The sequence below is a fragment of the Sinocyclocheilus rhinocerous genome, unplaced genomic scaffold, assembly GCF_001515625.1.
Source record: "Sinocyclocheilus rhinocerous isolate Xijiao unplaced genomic scaffold, SAMN03320098_v1.1 scaffold711, whole genome shotgun sequence".
Classification (NCBI taxonomy): Eukaryota; Metazoa; Chordata; class Actinopteri; order Cypriniformes; family Cyprinidae; genus Sinocyclocheilus; species Sinocyclocheilus rhinocerous.
In genome coordinates, this window is record NW_015641018.1 from 2,927,105 (window position 1) to 2,948,068 (window position 20,964).

The following is a 20,964-nucleotide window of genomic DNA, read 5'->3' on the forward strand; positions in this document are numbered from 1 at the left end:
AGTAACATACTGATTGACTAAGAGACTGAATTTTGTTGATGATAAACTATTTTTTTGTTTTGTTTAAAAAAACATGTTGATATTGTTTGTATCAAAATTAAACTTTCTCCTTTGACATGTTCAAAATTAAATCGAAATAACTTAACTACCATTTCTGTCCTTTAGTGTGACGTAATGTCCTATGGTGTTACACACATAAAAGAACCAGATTGGTTTTTATCTCAAAATATCTTCAAAAAACAGTTGAGTATTGCAATAGGGGAGATACAAATATCACTCAACTAAAAATGGTGGAATTTTCAGCAGTTTTGAACGAATGACAGCAAAGTTTGTCTTGTTGTCAAAGTTTGTCTTGAAATTATCCAACAAGTCATGGGGGAGAAATTATGTTAATTATAATTTCATATTAAATAAATAGCACTATATGAAAATAAGTGTCTAACAATGAATATAAATCTCTCTCATGCAATTTATGTATTAAGAGTTTTTATTTATTTTTTTTATTTATTTTTTTGCCATGTCACACCATAGGACAAATTTATGGTACAGTTAAGTAAAAATGTTAAAGCAGTGAAAAAATTGACGAAGTTAGTGACCCTTTATATTTTCTCAAAGATCGGACAGATCGGACTATAAATATATGCATTTCTTTTTCAAAAAAGGTCTTTTACAAAAAAAGCATTTTTTACTGCTTTTACTGCCACTACCCATATATCGACTTCAGATGCAAAAACCTCTTCAGTCCGTCTAAGATTTTTCTTTTATCTCGCTCCTATGAAAATAACATTGGACATTTTTTAAAATAAGGCATTCACAAACTAATAACCTTTTCTTTGCCATTACATTGAAATTACTGAACCTAAACAAAGGAGCCTGATAAAAATGCTCATTTAAAAGAAAAAAAGAAAAAAGAAGAGGTTTTTCAACCAGTGAACTATATTTCAAGACTTCTGAAGTTGAGAAGCAAATTGAAATGGAAGTCATTATTCATAGACCAAGATTTAAATTTAACAGCTCACTTGAGTGGATTATGTCTGTTTAGTATGTATGTATTATAAATAATTATACTAAATTTCATTTTATAAATATTTATTATACAATTTTATTTTACAATGAAATTAGATGTAAATGATATTTCCTACAGACACACTGCAGCAAAAGAAATAACTGACTTAAAACCATTTTTTAGCTGGTAAAAATACTAGTGCTCTAATCATTTTTGCCACCACTTTGTGTGTGCGTGTGTTTATATATATATATATATATATTACATTTAGTTATGAATAATTAAAGAGCTGTGTATTCCAGACACTTAGACCTTCTTACTCTTCATTACAGACTCAGTTTGTGTTGGTGTCCCTTCACGCAACCCAGTGGTACTTCATGGAGAGCTGCGACTACCAGGTGCCTCTGTTCATCCACCTCATCTGGATGTATGGGACCTTCTTCTTCGTGCTGTTCTCTAACTTCTGGTACCAGGCGTACGTGAAGGGCAAGAGGCTACCAAAGAACACCAAACAGCTCGCCCAGAACGGCACGGCCAACGGATCCACCACAGTCGCCAACGGCTCATCGGTGGTTTCAAACGGCCACGGCATGCACGAAAACGGCCTGAGCAACGGGAAGAAACACCACGAGAACGGCTGCACTCTCAACGGCAAGATGAAGAAAGCCTGAGAGCTCAGGAAGAGAAGACCCAAAACGGATGACCAGGAGAACCTGCACCAAGCCCTATGGAGTCCAAAGAGTGTTTTGGGACTTTTCGTTTTCAAATCTTGTGTTTTTGTTTTTTAATATGTACATTAAATAAGTACATGGGGATGTGAATCCGTTTGACCCCGTTTGTATATTTTATTTTTTTGTCATAAATTAATCTAAAGAATAATTATTGAGCACAATGTATGAAGAGAAGAGGAATAGTACTGACTGGATCCATCCTCCGCTGATGTTGCTCATGACGTTCATCTCAACAGAATGAATCCACAGATGGGCACACACACACACACCCCCATGTGTGTTTCATACTTCTCCAATAGCAGACACTGTACAGTCAACATCAGTAAACTTGAATTACACCTGTAAATAGTTTTACCTTATAAACTAACGGGATTGATACGGTAAAAAATAGTTACTCTTGAATCAAATACAAAAAATAAATTCCATTTTAAAATACAGAGTTATCTGTTTATTTCACATGTTATGCGGTTTGATGGCACATTGTAGTTCCTTCTTGAATAAAACCTGTGCAAGTCATTTGACCTACAATTCCAGCTGAAATTTGCACGTGGCATATCCAATGCAAATGCTTGACATATTAAAATACTTTTTAATCATTTACAAGAATGCAAGAGTACCTCTGCTTCTTCGCTCTTGTCGTTTCTCGTGTTTTGGGTTCAGTCGGTCAGCTTTCATCGGATGCACTTTATGAAGAAACGCAGTGTGTGCATGCCGCATTACTCCTTCATAATCTGCATTTGTCATCTCAAGTATGTGCAGCATGTTGAGTGTAAACAAAAAGACCATTCAGTTCCTGAAAAGCAACAGAGGAAGACCAGATGAGCAAGCATCCTACGCTGTGTGTGTGTGTGTGTGAGGGAGGTCAGAAGACAGTTCGACGAGGTCGCGTAGGAACAAATGACTTCGAGCTCACAGTGCTCGAGAGTTAGTGCCTATAATTCTCGCTCCTGTTTATCCAAGCGTCGTCTTTGTTTGCTTGGCTGAATTCCTAGCGCCTTTTTTCCAGGCAGGTGTGCGTTAATGTAGGGCAGAGGTCAGGGCGCTCCTCTCGGCAAGCTGGGAGAACAGGGCGTTACATGGGATTTGTACAGTGACTCGGGAGGAAATCATCCTCACGCATTTATCAGCAACAACAGAGATCGTCAAGGCTACAATGAGTTCTACATGTGGAAGACTAGAAGAAACTCTCTCCAATATCATGTCATGCTCATAAATCTCATTCACTCTGGAATTTCATGTAGTATTTTGGTCCTCATTTGTCAGCATGTTTCAGGCCTCAAGTTTCAAATCCTGTTTCTGACCGAGCTGAAGTCTACAGAAAAAGTCCAGACTACAGTACAAACTACAGACAGCTACGTCAATTTGTCACAGATGAGCCTTTGGCCATGACTAGAGGTCGACCGATAATGGGTTTTGTGGTATCGGAATACTGAAAACGTTAACATTTAAGTTCTTGTGAATGCGTAACTTTAACTTAACCCTCTGAAATGCAGTACTGACTTTGATGAGTCAGTAAGTATACTGGTTAATGTAAGAATTCAAATTCATATCCTGTCTTGTGTCTGGCTCTGTTCTTTAGTGTAGTCACAGCACAACAAACCAAGCATTCTCCACGGGAGGCTTTGGTCGATCTCTAGAGAATCTGGAAGCCTAGTACTGCCTCAGAGTTTAAAAAAAGTAATTAAGTCGAAAATAAAAAAAAAATTTTTTTGAAAACTTAATTTGCAATAATGAGGTATTGTACGGTCTCAGTTATGAGAAATAATATTATATATATATATATGATTATTCAATTGTTATATATATATATAAAATTATGAATTTAATTGAATAGTGTGCGGGTGGGGATTTGTGTGTGTATGTGTGTATATATATTTATATTTAGTAATAATTAAAGAGCTGTGTATTCCAGACACTTAGACCTTCTTACTCTTCATTACAGACTCAGTTTGTGTTGGTGTCCCTTCACGCAACCCAGTGGTACTTCATGGAGAGCTGCGACTACCAGGTGCCTCTGTTCATCCACCTCATCTGGATGTATGGGACCTTCTTCTTCGTGCTGTTCTCTAACTTCTGGTACCAGGCGTACGTGAAGGGCAAGAGGCTACCAAAGAACACCAAACAGCTCGCCCAGAACGGCACGGCCAACGGATCCACCACAGTCGCCAACGGCTCATCGGTGGTTTCAAACGGCCACGGCATGCACGAAAACGGCCTGAGCAACGGGAAGAAACACCACGAGAACGGCTGCACTCTCAACGGCAAGATGAAGAAAGCCTGAGAGCTCAGGAAGAGAAGACCCAAAACGGATGACCAGGAGAACCTGCACCAAGCCCTATGGAGTCCAAAGAGTGTTTTGGGACTTTTCGTTTTCAAATCTTGTGTTTTTGTTTTTTAATATGTACATTAAATAAGTACATGGGGATGTGAATCCGTTTGACCCCGTTTGTATATTTTATTTTTTTGTCATAAATTAATCTAAAGAATAATTATTGAGCACAATGTATGAAGAGAAGAGGAATAGTACTGACTGGATCCATCCTCCGCTGATGTTGCTCATGACGTTCATCTCAACAGAATGAATCCACAGATGGGCACACACACACACACCCCCATGTGTGTTTCATACTTCTCCAATAGCAGACACTGTACAGTCAACATCAGTAAACTTGAATTACACCTGTAAATAGTTTTACCTTATAAACTAACGGGATTGATACGGTAAAAAATAGTTACTCTTGAATCAAATACAAAAAATAAATTCCATTTTAAAATACAGAGTTATCTGTTTATTTCACATGTTATGCGGTTTGATGGCACATTGTAGTTCCTTCTTGAATAAAACCTGTGCAAGTCATTTGACCTACAATTCCAGCTGAAATTTGCACGTGGCATATCCAATGCAAATGCTTGACATATTAAAATACTTTTTAATCATTTACAAGAATGCAAGAGTACCTCTGCTTCTTCGCTCTTGTCGTTTCTCGTGTTTTGGGTTCAGTCGGTCAGCTTTCATCGGATGCACTTTATGAAGAAACGCAGTGTGTGCATGCCGCATTACTCCTTCATAATCTGCATTTGTCATCTCAAGTATGTGCAGCATGTTGAGTGTAAACAAAAAGACCATTCAGTTCCTGAAAAGCAACAGAGGAAGACCAGATGAGCAAGCATCCTACGCTGTGTGTGTGTGTGTGTGAGGGAGGTCAGAAGACAGTTCGACGAGGTCGCGTAGGAACAAATGACTTCGAGCTCACAGTGCTCGAGAGTTAGTGCCTATAATTCTCGCTCCTGTTTATCCAAGCGTCGTCTTTGTTTGCTTGGCTGAATTCCTAGCGCCTTTTTTCCAGGCAGGTGTGCGTTAATGTAGGGCAGAGGTCAGGGCGCTCCTCTCGGCAAGCTGGGAGAACAGGGCGTTACATGGGATTTGTACAGTGACTCGGGAGGAAATCATCCTCACGCATTTATCAGCAACAACAGAGATCGTCAAGGCTACAATGAGTTCTACATGTGGAAGACTAGAAGAAACTCTCTCCAATATCATGTCATGCTCATAAATCTCATTCACTCTGGAATTTCATGTAGTATTTTGGTCCTCATTTGTCAGCATGTTTCAGGCCTCAAGTTTCAAATCCTGTTTCTGACCGAGCTGAAGTCTACAGAAAAAGTCCAGACTACAGTACAAACTACAGACAGCTACGTCAATTTGTCACAGATGAGCCTTTGGCCATGACTAGAGGTCGACCGATAATGGGTTTTGTGGTATCGGAATACTGAAAACGTTAACATTTAAGTTCTTGTGAATGCGTAACTTTAACTTAACCCTCTGAAATGCAGTACTGACTTTGATGAGTCAGTAAGTATACTGGTTAATGTAAGAATTCAAATTCATATCCTGTCTTGTGTCTGGCTCTGTTCTTTAGTGTAGTCACAGCACAACAAACCAAGCATTCTCCACGGGAGGCTTTGGTCGATCTCTAGAGAATCTGGAAGCCTAGTACTGCCTCAGAGTTTAAAAAAAGTAATTAAGTCGAAAATAAAAAAAAAATTTTTTTGAAAACTTAATTTGCAATAATGAGGTATTGTACGGTCTCAGTTATGAGAAATAAATCAATTATACGAAACGGTCACAAGTGAGAGACGAAGTCACAGTTGCGAGAAATAATCGTAATTGGTAGACACAAGGTTGCAATTACATAAATGTTGCGATTTTGCGATTGAGAAATAATTGCAGTTATGAGAAAGAATCACAGTTGTGAGATGAGAAGTTTAGATTCTAAGAAATAAAGTCGCATTTAAATTATTAAATTACTAGAATGTTTCAACTGTGAGATATAGTCATAATTAACGCTTTGCTCTGAGGTGGAAATAAAATAATTATGAGTAAAAAAAAGAAATTGTCAAAATAGCGAGATATCAGGTTGCAGTTAAAAGAAATACAGTTATACGTTATTTTTTACTCTGGTGGAAATAAAGTAGTATTTATTAGTAATAAAAAGTAGCAATTACGAGATTCAAAGTCGTAATTGAAAGAAATGGATTTACAAGAATTAAAGAACTCGCAAAATAGCTGAAATTACAAGTCGCAATTGACCCTTTGCAAAGACCCGCCCACCTTCGTTACTGTTGCTATGTCCGACAAGCCATGGTGCCCTCACACCACACCTCATGTTCTCACGCAGTGAAAAATACATGGCAGAGCAAAGAGGAAACCGACAACACACCGACAGACAAGACAGAGCAGGTTACTTTTGCTATGAAACAAAGTCTCGGCTTTCTAAATTGGTCATTTTTTAAAGAAATTCAAACAATAAATACTGTTTTGTGGCTCTTTAATGTGTCGTGACAGATCGCTGTAGAGCTCAGTTCAAGTGTCTCTTCCTCTTTACTAGTTATAGCGTGAAATGAACATCAGAAGGTATCTTGTTTTAACTGTAGAAAGACATCAATACACCATGGTGGTGTATCGGACTTTAACTTGAAAAACGGTGTATTGACGTCTTTCCGCGATTGAAACAAGATACCTTCTGATGTTTATTCATGTTTATTTTGCACTATATCTAGTAAAGAGGAAGAGACGATCGTTTCACATGCTGCTTGAACTGAGGCAATACACAAATCTGTCACAACACATTAAAGAGCCACAAAACGGCATTTATTGTTTGAATTTCGTACAAAATGACAAAATTTGAAAGCTGATACTTTGTTTCATACCAGAAGTAACCTGCTCTGTCTTATCTGTCGGCGCATTGTCACGGTCTTCTTTGCTCTGTGATGTATTTTTCACTGCGTGAGAACATGAGATTGCCATGGCTTGTCGGACATAGCAACAGTAAGTAAGGGGGGGCGGGTCTTTGCGAAGGGTCAATTGTGAGATATAAAGTTACAATTATGAGAAATAGCCGCAATTACAAGAAAGCTGCAACTGCGAGATATAAACTCACAATTAAGAGAAATAGTTGCAATGGCAAGATATGAGGTTAACGTTGCAATAACAAGTAATAAAAAGTGACGAATTATAAGAAGTCACAATTGTGAGAAATAGTCACAATATTGAAATATGATGCTGCAATTACAAGAAAGTTATAGTGAGATAAGAAGTGCAACTGAGAGAAACGGTCGCATTTTGTGTCCAAATTGTGAGATAGAAAGTTTTACGAGAAATCAATTACTAGAAATCATTGCAATAGCGAGGTATGAGGTTGCAATTATGAGTAATACCATGAATTATGTTTTTATAACTCTGAGGCAGAAATGGGCTTCCACAAGTGTTCATTTTTGCCATTATGCAATAGTTCCAAGAGCTGTTACTGGTGTCGATTGATCAGCTAAAATGATACATCGGTCGGCCTCTAGTGATGACTGAGAGATATTAGTAGTTTAGGTAAGTCATCTGATGTTGTAAGCCCAGACCCTTTCACAGTGAGCAGTAGGGTATTGACTAAACTACTAAAATAAGCTGCCGCATGGGGACGTCTACTACATTCCACTCTCAAATGATACTGAACTCAAAGGTTTTGCTCGTGAGGTTTCTGGGAGTGTTGGCACATGTGACAGTGGGTGGTCCGTCTCTACGATGTGTCCTCCAGAATATAGAAGATGAGCTCCAGCTGGCAGGCGGCGAGACCCTGGTACTGAGAGTTACTCTGCACCACAGACGTTAATGATTGGTTAAGACATTCCTGGTACGGAGCTGGAAGGCGCTGCCCGTTACTGCCTGCCAAGAACTCCATCTGAAAGATTAAAGAAATGATGATAAGAAAACTTTTGTCCTTCGGTGTCTTGACCTTTGCTCAAAACCCCAGACATTTAATCAAAATACAGCACTAATAGTAAAGCAGAAGATTGGCGTCATTGGGGAGAAAGTCACGCAGATCACACTCACATGCTACACTCCTGACACAATACTGAACTACAGTGATTACAACAACTGAAAGTCTATATGTTACATCTGAGATCCAGTCTGAAATTAAGAATACAGTTCTGGAATACAAAAATCTAGCAGCCTTGGAAAAGTCAATAGATGAGGTACAGTACATGTGATAAGGAATAAAGAGTTTTGGGGTTTTTTGAAGGACACCGGTAGACAATGTGTAAATATACTTTTAACTACATCACATATATATATACAGAAAGAGATGTGTAATTGAGTAAAAGAAATGAATTTATATGAGTATTTTGTACCAATATATCTATCTAGCTTAAACATATTATACACACACACACACACAGAGAAAGAAAGAGACACGTAATTGAGTTAAATAAGTGAATGTATACGACTATTCATAAAATGTATATTCATAAAACCAATATATTAAGTTTAAAAATATTTATAATTATTTGCGATTAATTAGATCAGCACATCATATAATTCAATTAAAATTTTTAATTGCTTGACAGCCCCAATAAAAACCTATGAAAATGTGAAAAATAAAAATATTATATGTGTAAAATATTATCTGTAAAATATGAATTAATTAAATTTTTTTTTTTTTACATAAACACTTTTTTATATAAACATGACATTTAAAATATTATAAATGTTATATAAACATGACATTTTAAATATTGTTATATTATATTGCAATAACCTAATGTAAATTATTTTTTACACAAATTTATAAAATACTCATGCATTTATTTAACTCATTTACTCATCACTCTCTGTATACATGATGAATAATATGAGTAAAATTAATTGTACCTACCTATCTATCTATCTATCTATCTATCTATCTATCTACGCACAAATTAGTAATTCAGTAAAATTAATGTATATGAGTACTTTTAAAATTGTACCAATATATTTTAGTTTAAAAATGATGATTATTATTATCATTATTTAGTTTGGTTAATTACTTCTGTGTCCAATAAATGATTACAATGGGGGGAAAAAATAATCTGTGGCACAACAGCTGTGGACAAAATGATCACTGTCTCACCTTCTGGCCGTCCAGGGTGACCCTCAGTGCCAGTTTGGTCATGCCATCCTCCTTCAGCAAACAGAGAGACTGACACAGTGCCAGGCAGAACGCCCGCGCAAGACGCTCTGTCAGACGGTTATGGCTGGTGTGGTTATTAAGAGCATTTGGATGTTGATCTTTCAGCAGGTAAAACACCTGTGAAGAAATTCAAACGTGAATTAACCGGTTGTTGAAAGTAGTTTTCAAAAGCATTTTCAGTAACTGAAATGTAATCAAATTTAGATAAAACCACTAAGGTGCAGCAAGCACTTAATCCATAAGCATAAATCAAAATAAAGACATTAAAAAAGCCCTATATGTACTCCATTTTCCATATTTGTACCTCTATACCACTCTGATTTGACTCTAAAATAAGCAAAAATTTATTAAATATTAACTGAAAATATATATATATATTTTTATCTATTTTTTAAATTAATTAATTATGACATCATTTTCAGTTTGGGGCGAACTATCCCTTTAAGATTCAGGGTTTATATCTATCCCTAACTCTAAAAATGAGCAAACGTACTAAAAACACAAACACTCCACAAGTCACAGGTAAACCTGCTTGCCTCTGTCCAGCGTATGAGCTTCCCATTGGCTCTGTATTCTAAGCGCTGATGGGTCTTGATGTTTGTGAGAGACTCCATAGACTTGCCATCGATGGGGCTGATGATGCTGTGAGATACAGGGCAGAATTAGAGGAAACCAGCACAGCTTTAGACTAACTGTATATGTATATATATTTGTTTCTAACCCTTTATTGAAGCGCGGCTCTTCGTCCTGCCACTGAATGTGCACATATTCCTGCCTCTCTGCTGGGGGGAGTTTTCCACAGGTGACTGTGAAGTCCTTCATGTCCCGTAGAGATCGACGTAAGTCAGCCATGGCCTCCATGGTTACCTGCACCATCAAACCATCTGTAACATTGAGCAGATGCATGGAATCTTAGCACATGCACATATACTGTATACAGTACACCTACACTCCTGCACATGTTCAAGTTAGATAGGGCTCATGCTATAATTTAGGGTACATTTCATGTGTTTTGATGATAACTATATATTTTCTAACAGTGTTTTCTTAAGAAATATCATGTTTTATTCGTTAAGAGAATACATACTATAATCACACATAGGCTATATTTTGTGCACACCGTTTATCAATTTGCTTGAAATTGCCTTCAAGTCACTTAAAGGGGTCATATGATGCGATTTCAAGTTTTCCTTTCTCTTTGGAGTGGTACAAGCTGTTCGTGAACAGATAGTTGCAAAGACTAAAGTATCAAACCCAAAGAGATATTCTTTATAAAAGTGAAGACTGGTCCACGCCCTCCTAAAACGCCTCGTTTAAACACATCACAATATGGTAAGGGGCGTAACATTTACGTCACACACTTGAGGTATTCGGCCAATCACAACACACTGGATAGCTGGCCAATCACAGCACACCTCGCTTTTCCAACCGATGAGCTTTGTTAAAATCGACGCGTTTCAGAAAGGCGGGGCATAGAGGAGAAACAATAATGTACAGTATGTGGAAAATAATGTGTTTTTTTAACCTTAAAGCGCATAAACACATTTCATTACACCAAATACACAAAATAATGTTCTTTTTAGCAACATCATATGACCCCTTTAAATTACAGCTTTTGTTTGCTTTTTGAATTGAAGTCTTGAGTTCAAAATGATTAATTAAAATATTTTTAAAAAGTCAAGACTATCTCATAAATTTATTTCTACAATATAAATGCCTTAGGAAAATAAGTGATGTGCTGCTTTAATGAAACACAGAAATGAACAAATCATAACCTTCCACAATGCTGGACTTGGCCAAGTACCCTGATGAAGGTTTGAGCGCTCCACTGAACACAAAAAAACAGGAGCCAGTGACTGAAAGGTGAACAGAAACACAGATTTAGATTCAGTTAGAGAATCCAGTCAACAAACGACCGAACGCTTTTCAAGACTGTCAGACAGCGCCCTCAAGTGTGCGTTTAAGGAAAGACAAATTAATCAGTCCTTTGTTGATGTAGTTTAGAATTTACTATATTGTTTGTCATATTGAATAATGTAATAATATTAAATAAATTATAAATGAACCCTTGTGCATCAATTTAAAAAAGGTACACAGAGTTCCTTGGAAGACAAACATGTCTGTGTCAAAAAATAGTCATTAAAATATTATATATTTATATTTTTTTCTACTTTCACTGACATTTTTTTTTTATGCTGATCATAACTACCAAAAATTTTCAGGATTTTAACCCTTTAAATGCCATTTAATACAATGCCACTGTTGTTGTTGTTTTTTTAGGACAAAACACCATCAAATTAATTAATTACCTTATACTACATGCTAAGCAGATTTTTTTGTTAGTTTGTTTTTGGATTATTACAGTTGTGTATATGTCAATGATTAGCAACAACATTCATTTTGAATTGTACTTTTCTCTATAGGGCAAACCTGAGACAATGTCATCATCAGATGGAAAATTACGGATTGCCGAGAGAGCTCAACATGCTGCAACTTCAGAAAACACATGCAAATAGAAAAAAGCACCAGCAAATAAAGAAAACATCTTCATCAGTTTGACAGCACATGTGCTGCAAATGCTCACAACACAAACAAATAAAGAAATGCACTGCAAAAACAGAAACCATTATATAGTAACCATTTTTTGTTTTTATTTATTTTTTATATAATACATTTATTAATTCATTCATTCATTTTAATACCATAGGCTGTGGTTACTTTTTGTAAGGGAAGTTGTAAAGTAAGTTGGCCATCTTACATAACCTTTCACAGTTACAGTAATTGTGTATTTCGTCAGATTATTTAGGCTAAAAAAAAATTGTCTTTATTTGTTTGTGTTGTGACTATTTGCAGCACGTTTCTTTAAAAATAAAAAATTATTCGAAAAATTAAAAAGACGAAAATGTCCCTAAGGATGAATGAACTGATTTCTACGGGTACTCAGATCAATGATTAATCGTTAACCAGTTCCAAAACGAAACACAAAACCTGTGCTAACTGGAAGAAAACAAGGTGACAGAGAGATCAAATCCAATATTTCATGATAATAATGAGAGATTTACAAGGCTGGGCATTTTTGACCAAATCAGGTAAATGATTTTCAACACAGCACAAGGGTTAATAAATACATAGGTTTGATAGTTTATTATACTATGCAATGACATTCATACAGTTCTAGGTGCAAAATGTGTCCAAATACTTTTTTTCGACCACTGTACTAATATTCAAAACAAAACAATCAAGGAAACAACAGATATTTGTGTCTATAAGCTGACGTGAGTGTTGGGATGTTCACTCTCTCTCACCTCTGCGTGGCTGGCTGTGAATGCTGATGGCCTGCGTCTGGTACTGTCCATCTGCCGTCTGCACGCAAATGAGATGAGAGTCGGCCTGCTCGTTAAAGCAGGCGCCCAGGGCCAGCACTTTCTCATTAGACTTATTCAGCACCTTCAGTAGCTAAAACACCAGCAGAGAGAGACAAAACCCTCATTACCCAAAGAAATGAAGGAATTACACTTTAACTCAGGTCTGCTTATCTATTCAACTCCATTTTGATGATAAACCTTCTGATACTCAAGGCACAAACAACCACAAATATCATGCTCTTACCATCTACTTTGGAAATTATATTTTTCAAATTTTCTATTCAGAACAATTCACGGTTATATTTGAGATGATTTTATGTTGGTATACACTAAGGCCGTGTATACACTGTAAAGTTTCAGGAGTGACAACTGCATTTAAATTTGGGGTCGACCGATTATCAGCACCAATATAAAAACATTTTATGGTTATCGGTATCGGTCATTTTCAAAACCGATTTGCCAATAAAATTATTTATAAGCTTTTAAATTAGGGGTTGACCGATTATCGGCCTGGCCGATTATCAGCACAGATATTAAGCATTTTTATGGTTATCGGTATCGGTCTTTTTCAAAACCAATTTGCCGATAAAATAATTTAAAGTTTTTGTCAGAGGCCTTGTTATCCACTAAATCCACTAAATTATTGATTTGTGTGTGTACGGAACAGAACTCGCTTTAAAAATCGCAACGAAAGCATGGTAACCATTGCAACGTTCTGGCGTCTCACATGTTTGGTATCCGCTATTTTCAACCAAAGTGATATTACAGCAACCAAAGACTCGTTGTGTTCAACGATTTTAACTAAATCACAGTGAACAGAGCCATTGTGTTTTGCTTATGTTTGGAAGGCTACTTCACAGAGCTTACTCTTTAAGGGGTGCCATATTCACTTATTTTAAGCAACGCTTATCAAGCATCTTTGGGCTTGTTGTTTGGGCTCGGCTCATAAAGCAATCCAGTTTCTGGAGTTAATAAAGTGGGCGGGTGCAGGTCACTATATTGTGGTATGCAGCTTATTTCCAAGATTACAGTTTGGATTTGAGTTTATTATTGACTTGCTCTCATTTGCTGTTTATTTTTTCTAGCAGGATCTGGCAACACTGATTCAAAACGTATCCTGTGATTTCTTCACCACACATACAGAAAAGACTAAACTCTGACATGCTTTTAAACTCGTCATTAACAACTAGTTGTTCTGTTCAATTCTTTACACACTGTACATTTCTGTAAATGCGGTTGTCGCTACCTGAAATATATACTCTTTCGGGAGTCAATACGATTGTAGAATAAGGTCGTGACTCCCGTAAATTACTGAACTGTGTGTGAACACTAAAACTAACATGTTTGATATCCTCCGTCTGGAAAATCAGAATCTGGGACCATCATAAACTACGCAATTTTCTATAAAATCTGTCAACTCAAATCTGCTGAATGGCTCTGACATTTGTCAACTAGCATCAACTTGTCCAGACTGTAAATCGGGGAAACATTTGTATAGTGTATTCCAGCATCTAGCGTGGTGTTATAGTACCTCTGGATGACGTGTTTTAGGGATTCTTATACAGGTGCTTCTAGCCTCTAGATCAACCACGAGCCCCGGCACTGTTGGCAGTGTGTAACGGTAAAAACGGAAATCCTGTGAGAACCAAAAAAGAATGGAAATCAATTAAAAGACATCAAATGAACTAAACAGGAAGCAGCATGACAAGAAAGAGTAATTGAAACAGGTCACAAGTCTCACCACTAAGAGTCTCATTATACTGTTGTTGACGGGTCCGAAGAGAGGCTCTCTGAAGCGCACACTGAACAAGGGACAGGGATAGACTACAGGACAGCAGAAAACACAAAAAACTCAATCGCTATGCTTCCTGAGACCATACAATAATGCATACAGAGAAAATTAATGTCATTAGAGCTTTTCTCAGTTTAGTTTTTATTAATTTTGTAAGAACGACAGTTAACAAATAACAAAAAAAGACCAAAAAATAAGAGCTGTTAAGATCTTAGAAATCATAACTCTGCATCTCAATTTGCATATTATTCACACTAAATAGTATGCCAAATAAGTAGCTGTCCCAAATCATAGTATGCTACCATTTTAAAGGATTAGTTCACCCCAAAATGAAAATTCTGTCATTAATTACTCCCCCTCATGTCGTTCAAAACTCGTAAGACCTTCGTTCATCTTCGGAACACAACTTAAGATATTTTGATGGAATCTGAGAGCTCTCTGACCCTCCCATAGACAGCAACGCAACTGAAATGTTCCCAGACAGAAACGTAGCAAGGACATCGGTAAAATAGTCCATGTGACATCAGTGGTTAAACTTCAATTTTGCGAAGCTACGAGAATACTTTTTGTGCGAAAAGAAAAGAAAAATAACAATTTATTTAACAATTGTTCTCCCCCGAGTTACGTCTTCTGCCATTTTGGAGATTATCCACTGAACGTAATCGGCGTTGTTTACGTTAGGGGGGAAAGCGCGCGCATGAACGTAATCAGCGTTGTTTACACTTAGGGTAAAGCGTGCGTATGTGTTGTGATACTCTCCAAAATGGCAGAAGACAGTAACTCGGGGGAGAAGAATTGTTGAATAAAGTCGTCATTTTTGTTTTCTTTGCACACAAAAAGTATTCTCGTAGCTTTGCAAAATTGAAGTTGAGCCACTGATGTCACATGGCTGTTTTACCGATGTCCTTGCTACGTTTCTGTGTCTGGGATCATTTCAGTTGTGTTGCTGTCTGTGCAGGGTCTGAGAGCTCTCAGATTCCATCAAAAATATCTTAATTTGTGTTCCGAAGATGAACGAAGGTCTTACGGGTTTGGAATGACATGAGGGGGAGTAATTCATGACAGAACTTTCATTTTGGGGTGAACTAACCCTTTAAAAGTCTGGGATCAGTAAGATTTTTAAATGTTTTTGAAAGAAGTCTTTTATGCTCACCAAGGCTGCATTTGTTTGCTCAAAAATGCAGTAAAAACAGTCACAATTTATTACAATTTAAAATAACAGATTTCTATTTTAATATATTTTAAAATATAATTTATTCCTGTGATGCAAAGCTGAATTTTCAGCATCATTGCTCCAGTCTTCAGTGTCACATGCTCCTGCAGAAATCATTCTAATATGCTGATTTGCTGCTCAAGAAACATTTTATATTATCAATATTTTTTTTACATATTTTATTCAGGATCTCTGATGAATAGAAAGTTCAAAAGAACAACATTTATTTGAAATAGAAATCTTCCGTAACATTATAAATTTCTTTACTGTCACTTCTGATAAATTTAATGTGTCCTTTCTTTAAAAAAAAAAAAAAAGACCGTAAACTTTGAACATGACCGGAGTAATGGCTGCCGAAAATTTAGCTTTACCATCACAGGAATAAATTACATTTTAAAATATATTCAAACAGAAAACAGGTTTAAATGGTAAAAACATTTCACAGCATTACCATTTTTACAGCATTTTTCATCAAATAAATGCAGCCTTGGTGAGACTTCTTTCAAACACATAAAATCATAAAGACCCCAAATTTTGAATGGCAGTGTATATTAATCTTAGGTTTATTCAGTTTTCTTACATCTGTACTCCGCTCCTAAACGCAGCATGAGTCTCAGGGGAAAGGTTTTGGCCCATGGAGCCTCTGCACGGAGCATGAGGAGCCCGAACAGGAAGGGCGGTGCAGGTAAAGGCAGGCCCTCCAGAGACTGAAACGTCGGATGCACGTACAGAAAGCCAGCGTGCTCGTTATTACCCAGAAACCCTCGGGATACCAAAGAGTGACTTAGGTGATTCAGAAGCTTTCCTGCTGCTTGAAGAAAAAGCAAGATCAAGAACTATCAAGACATTGCAGATGTTTGGTTTTAGTTTTATGGTTGAGTAACATCCTGTGCAAGGTTCACCTGTCTGGGCATCCCAGTAGATCTGAATGAAATGATTGAAAATATCCGTCGGGAATCTCTTCTCTTCAGGCAAGCACTGCAGTAAAATGACCACCTCTGGCTGTCCCACAGCATGCATGCCCTTCGACATAACACACCAACACCGCCGGTTCACATCTATAGGAGCACAAAAACACCTTAGTGATCACATGAACACACTAGCATATTGTTATCAGTAGTTAGGGCTGGGCAATATGGATTTTTTTTTTAATCATTATAGCTTTTCCATATCATAAAATATAAGGAAATGCTTTCCACATGTTTGTTAGACCTTGAGAATGAATGTAAACATTACTTGTTTGTTCACAAATAAACTCCACAGAGCTTTAATTTAGGGCCCCATTAAATCAGTTTTATTTTTCCCTAAATCCTGTTTTCCATTTTATTTTTCTGCAATCTGTGCTTCATAATTTAATACAAATTTATCATCAAAAATGGTGTATAATAAAAAAAACTTTCACATTTAAAGGGGTCATATGATGTTGCTAAAAAGAACATTATTTTGTGTATTTGGTGTAATGAAATGTGTTTATGCGGTTTAAGGTTAAAAAAACACATTATTTTCCACATACTGTACATTATTGTTTCGTTTCGCTTTCACAACGAAACACACAGCATCACACACACCGGGCTTGAGTGAGTGGCCGGCGGATTTGACGAAGGAGCGGCCGGCGGGCTTGTGGCAACCACATGTGACGACCCCGGGCTGGACTCCGCTTAGCGGAGGCCGGCTTGAGTGAGCGGATATCGTCCTCTTTTGGAAGACTAAACAAAGTAGTTTCGCTTTCACAATGAAGCACACAGCGCCATCACGACATGGCAGCAGCAACAATACTACAGCGAGAGTAAAAGTTACGCCTTCTTTCTTTGCGTGAACATTTGGGCGGCGTTATGCAAATCTTCCCACATAGTGAGGTAGATATGTGGGGGCGTGTTAGAACGAGCCGTTTTAGGTAGGTGTGGCTGACTCTTAACTTTTATAAAGAATATCTCTTTGGATTTGAGACTTTAGTCTTTGCAACTTTACAGATCTTCTTTATGCACCAAGAGCTTGTAACACTCCAAAGAGAAAGGAAAAATTGAAATCGCATCATATGACCCCTTTAAGCCAGGACAAGGCCTTAGTCAAATTAAAGTGTTTAAGCAGCTTTTATAAAAAAATAAAAAAATAAATAAAATTTTAATCAATCTATTTATAGATTGAAAATAAAATATAACAATTTACAGCAAAAAAATTGCATTTTTATTTTTGTCAAATAAAATGCACTCTATAAATTAAATCATGGATGTAAAATATCTTTGTTGCACGAAATTCCTTAAAAATAATAACATCATTATCATTATTATTTTGAGAAGTAAATCTTTAGTACACAATAATATATTTCTGTCATAATGTCTTAAAACAAACTTATTTTGGCAGTTTGTTGTGAAGATCTTTGAGTTTCAGTGTGTATTTGGTAGTTTTTTCTCAAATGAAACAATGAAAAGCTTGTGAAGTTACTTTCCGAGCAGTTCTGGAGATGAAGTTTGTGTGTTCATGTCTCATATATTGAGACGCAGGGGCTGAAAACATTTTGAGCGTCGCGTGTGTTTGAGTTTGTGTAGTAGATGAAACTCATTCATACAGAAACACACAGAACATGTAGACTTGCAACATGCACTGACTGACAGATGTCACATTCATTTCTGCTGTCATCAGCTGTTAGATTAATACATACCAGGTAAAAAATATCCAGAGCTTATCATTAACACACATGCGCACACAAACTCAGTGACAGACTACAGAACAGCTTCAATCACAATATAATATACCATACCGATTCACACAAGTTCCACATGTCAAATCACCAAAACCAAAAATGCATTAACAGTGGAATGAGACATTAGCGACATACAGCTGACAATCTTCACAACGGCCAGCAGGTTTGCATTCAGCACAAACACCAGAGGCGCTGCAAGACCTCTCTCCAGCTCCTCTAAGAGCGACGACTCCGTTCTCTTCTCCTCCAGAGTGTAGTCTGCAGAAATAAACACAAGAACCAGCCTCTGAAATCTCAAAATCACTCTTGAAATGCTTTAGAAGTACTGATAACATCTCATAATGACTCTCTCTAGCAATGGTTTACCCAAATATAACACTTTTGTCATTGTTTACTCACCCTTGTGTTGTTCCCACCATAAAAGGACTACTTTTATGGCCTTTTTTGGTGCGTAGCTGCTTGTGTTCATTGTATGCATTCATTATATGGAAAATCTTTTTGTTCCACAGAAAAAGTAAGGAGGGTTTGGAAAAATTATTTTGGGTGAAGCCTAATTAGTCAGAACTAGTGTGCTTATTAGGACACATACCTCCTTTGACCCCTGTTGATGTCAGAATAGGGGGAAGGTCCTTTGGAGGAGTGGGTTTTGTAGAGTTGCCACTGACTTCATCTCCAGCTCTAAGGTCAGATACTTCCTACAGTGTAAAATCATTGACAATCATTGCGCTAATAGAAAGTCAAAAAGTAATAACATATTTGTTTCTAAAGGTTACTTCACAAAGAATAAAGGGAAATTTAAATAACAATAAAATAAAATATTGAATAAAATAGTAATTAAAAATAAATATCCTCACAATGGGGCCATTGTAAGAGTTTAAAGAAACAAAATTAAAATAAAAATATTTATAAAATCAAATAAAATACTTAAATAAAAATAAAATAAAAATCAATATGAGATTGTAAGGGTGTTTTTTTTTTTTTTTAAAGTTACTGTAGAAAGATTCATGGGAAATAAAAAAAACTAAAATAAAATCATACAATGAATAAAATAAAATATTCTCTCTATAGGGTCCTTATAAGAGTGTTTACTTTTCTTATAAGAGAAGTTACTTTTCAAAGATTAAAGGGAATTTAAAATAAAAATAATAAACAAATAAAATAATTATTACAATGAAAAATAAAATATAATTAGATAAAATGAACATTTAATCAAATAAAATATCCTCTCTATGGTGTCATTACAAGAGTGTAAAAATATTTTATAAAAATTACTTTACAAAGACTTAAGAGAAATTAAAAATAAAGTAAAATAAAATAAATAAAACATACTCCTCATAAGGAGTGTAAAAATGTTTTTAAAGTTTCTTCACAAAGACTGGAGGGAAATTTAAAATAAAATAATTATTTAAATAATGAATGAAATTAAATAAAATATCCTCTCTATAGGTTCATGACAAGAGTGTAAATATGTTTTTGTAAAATTTCTTCACAAAGATTAAAGGGAAATTAAAATAAAACATAATAAAATCAAATCAAATAAAGTAAATAAAACATCCTCTCTATAGGGTCATTATAGAAGTGTTTTTTTTTAAGTTACTTTACAAAAATTAAAGGGAAAATAAAATAGAATAGACAAGCGAAGAAGCAGAAACATGTCCGGTCATACCGCCTGAGCGAGCTCAGCCCTCTCTGTGTGGGACACACTCCTGTAAATAGGAGAGCTGTTGGCACTTCTACTCTCAGACTGAGGAAGTAGATTATCTGCAAACCAGACCTTCTTCTGGTCCTTGGGAAGCGTCCCTGATGAAATAACATCATTGTAACTGTATAACTAATGTGTGAAAGCTCATAAGCAGGGGAATCCACCGCGACACTCACGGTTCATCAAAGTTGAATGACAGGTGACACAGACACGTCCCTCTTTCCCACCGAGATGAGTCAGTTTGAATCTGAGGTCACAGCACACCACACAAAACACCTGCAAAACAAATAGATGTTCATGTTTTAAGGAGAATGACATCTTAAAGGGATAGTTCACACAAAAAAGAACATTTTGTTATCTTTTACTCACTGGCTTCAAACATTGTAAACCTAAATAAGTTGGCAAAACTCAAAAATTTGAGGCAATCAGTTCATCAAAATTTTGTGAGTTAATAAATTTGAAATTTAAGTAAGCAAAAATTTGTATTTTGTACACACCGGTTTCAATTGATTGATTAGTGTTATCAAAAATATAGATTTTTCGATGCTTATCGATACCGAAATATCTAAAACGGTTTCAATACTGCTTTTTTCGCAGTACAGATACAGCTGCACTTTCTCGCACTCTCTTCTTTCTGACAGTCAGTTCATATAAACCTGTTGTATGTAAGCAATAAGGTACTCGAGGCCGTGCTGCATCGTGAATAAATCACGGCTGAAGGGCGTTGTTAGGTCACGTCGTGCCTGCAACCCCTTCAGCTGTGATTTATTCACGATACAGCACGGCCTCGAGTACCTTATTGCTTTTATAAAACTGTTACCACACAATAGAAAATATTAAAACCAAAAATGTATGTATTGAAATGTTACTTTTTTGAAGCAAGTTCGTTAAATGATGTCCTTCCGCTAAAAAACAGTTCCTGACAGCAACAGTAAACGGCAAGAGAATGTTCCGA

General features: G+C 36.3%; 2 protein-coding genes across 2 annotated transcripts in view; one reads left to right on the forward strand and one right to left on the reverse strand.

Annotated features, from left to right (window-relative positions):
- Positions 1 to 1,995, forward strand: part of elovl1b (ELOVL fatty acid elongase 1b) — a 38,580-nt gene extending 36,585 nt beyond the window's left edge. The window contains exon 10 of the mRNA XM_016570093.1: positions 1,336 to 1,995. Coding sequence (XP_016425579.1) covers positions 1,336 to 1,677 — 342 coding nt within the window. The 3' untranslated portion in view covers positions 1,678 to 1,995. The remainder of the gene's footprint in view (positions 1 to 1,335) is intronic.
- Positions 1,996 to 7,306: 5,311 nt separating this feature from the next.
- LOC107753830 (zinc finger FYVE domain-containing protein 9-like) overlaps positions 7,307 to 20,964 on the reverse strand; it is a 21,421-nt gene continuing 7,763 nt past the window's right edge. The window contains exons 3-16 of the mRNA XM_016570090.1: positions 20,186 to 20,285; positions 19,974 to 20,107; positions 18,897 to 19,002; positions 18,443 to 18,565; positions 16,509 to 16,664; positions 16,187 to 16,414; positions 14,343 to 14,425; positions 14,133 to 14,237; positions 12,542 to 12,692; positions 11,012 to 11,092; positions 9,958 to 10,120; positions 9,773 to 9,878; positions 9,177 to 9,353; positions 7,307 to 7,967 (exon numbers count right to left, since the gene is read on the reverse strand). Coding sequence (XP_016425576.1) covers positions 7,806 to 7,967; positions 9,177 to 9,353; positions 9,773 to 9,878; positions 9,958 to 10,120; positions 11,012 to 11,092; positions 12,542 to 12,692; positions 14,133 to 14,237; positions 14,343 to 14,425; positions 16,187 to 16,414; positions 16,509 to 16,664; positions 18,443 to 18,565; positions 18,897 to 19,002; positions 19,974 to 20,107; positions 20,186 to 20,285 — 1,875 coding nt within the window. The 3' untranslated portion in view covers positions 7,307 to 7,805. The remainder of the gene's footprint in view (positions 7,968 to 9,176; positions 9,354 to 9,772; positions 9,879 to 9,957; positions 10,121 to 11,011; positions 11,093 to 12,541; positions 12,693 to 14,132; positions 14,238 to 14,342; positions 14,426 to 16,186; positions 16,415 to 16,508; positions 16,665 to 18,442; positions 18,566 to 18,896; positions 19,003 to 19,973; positions 20,108 to 20,185; positions 20,286 to 20,964) is intronic.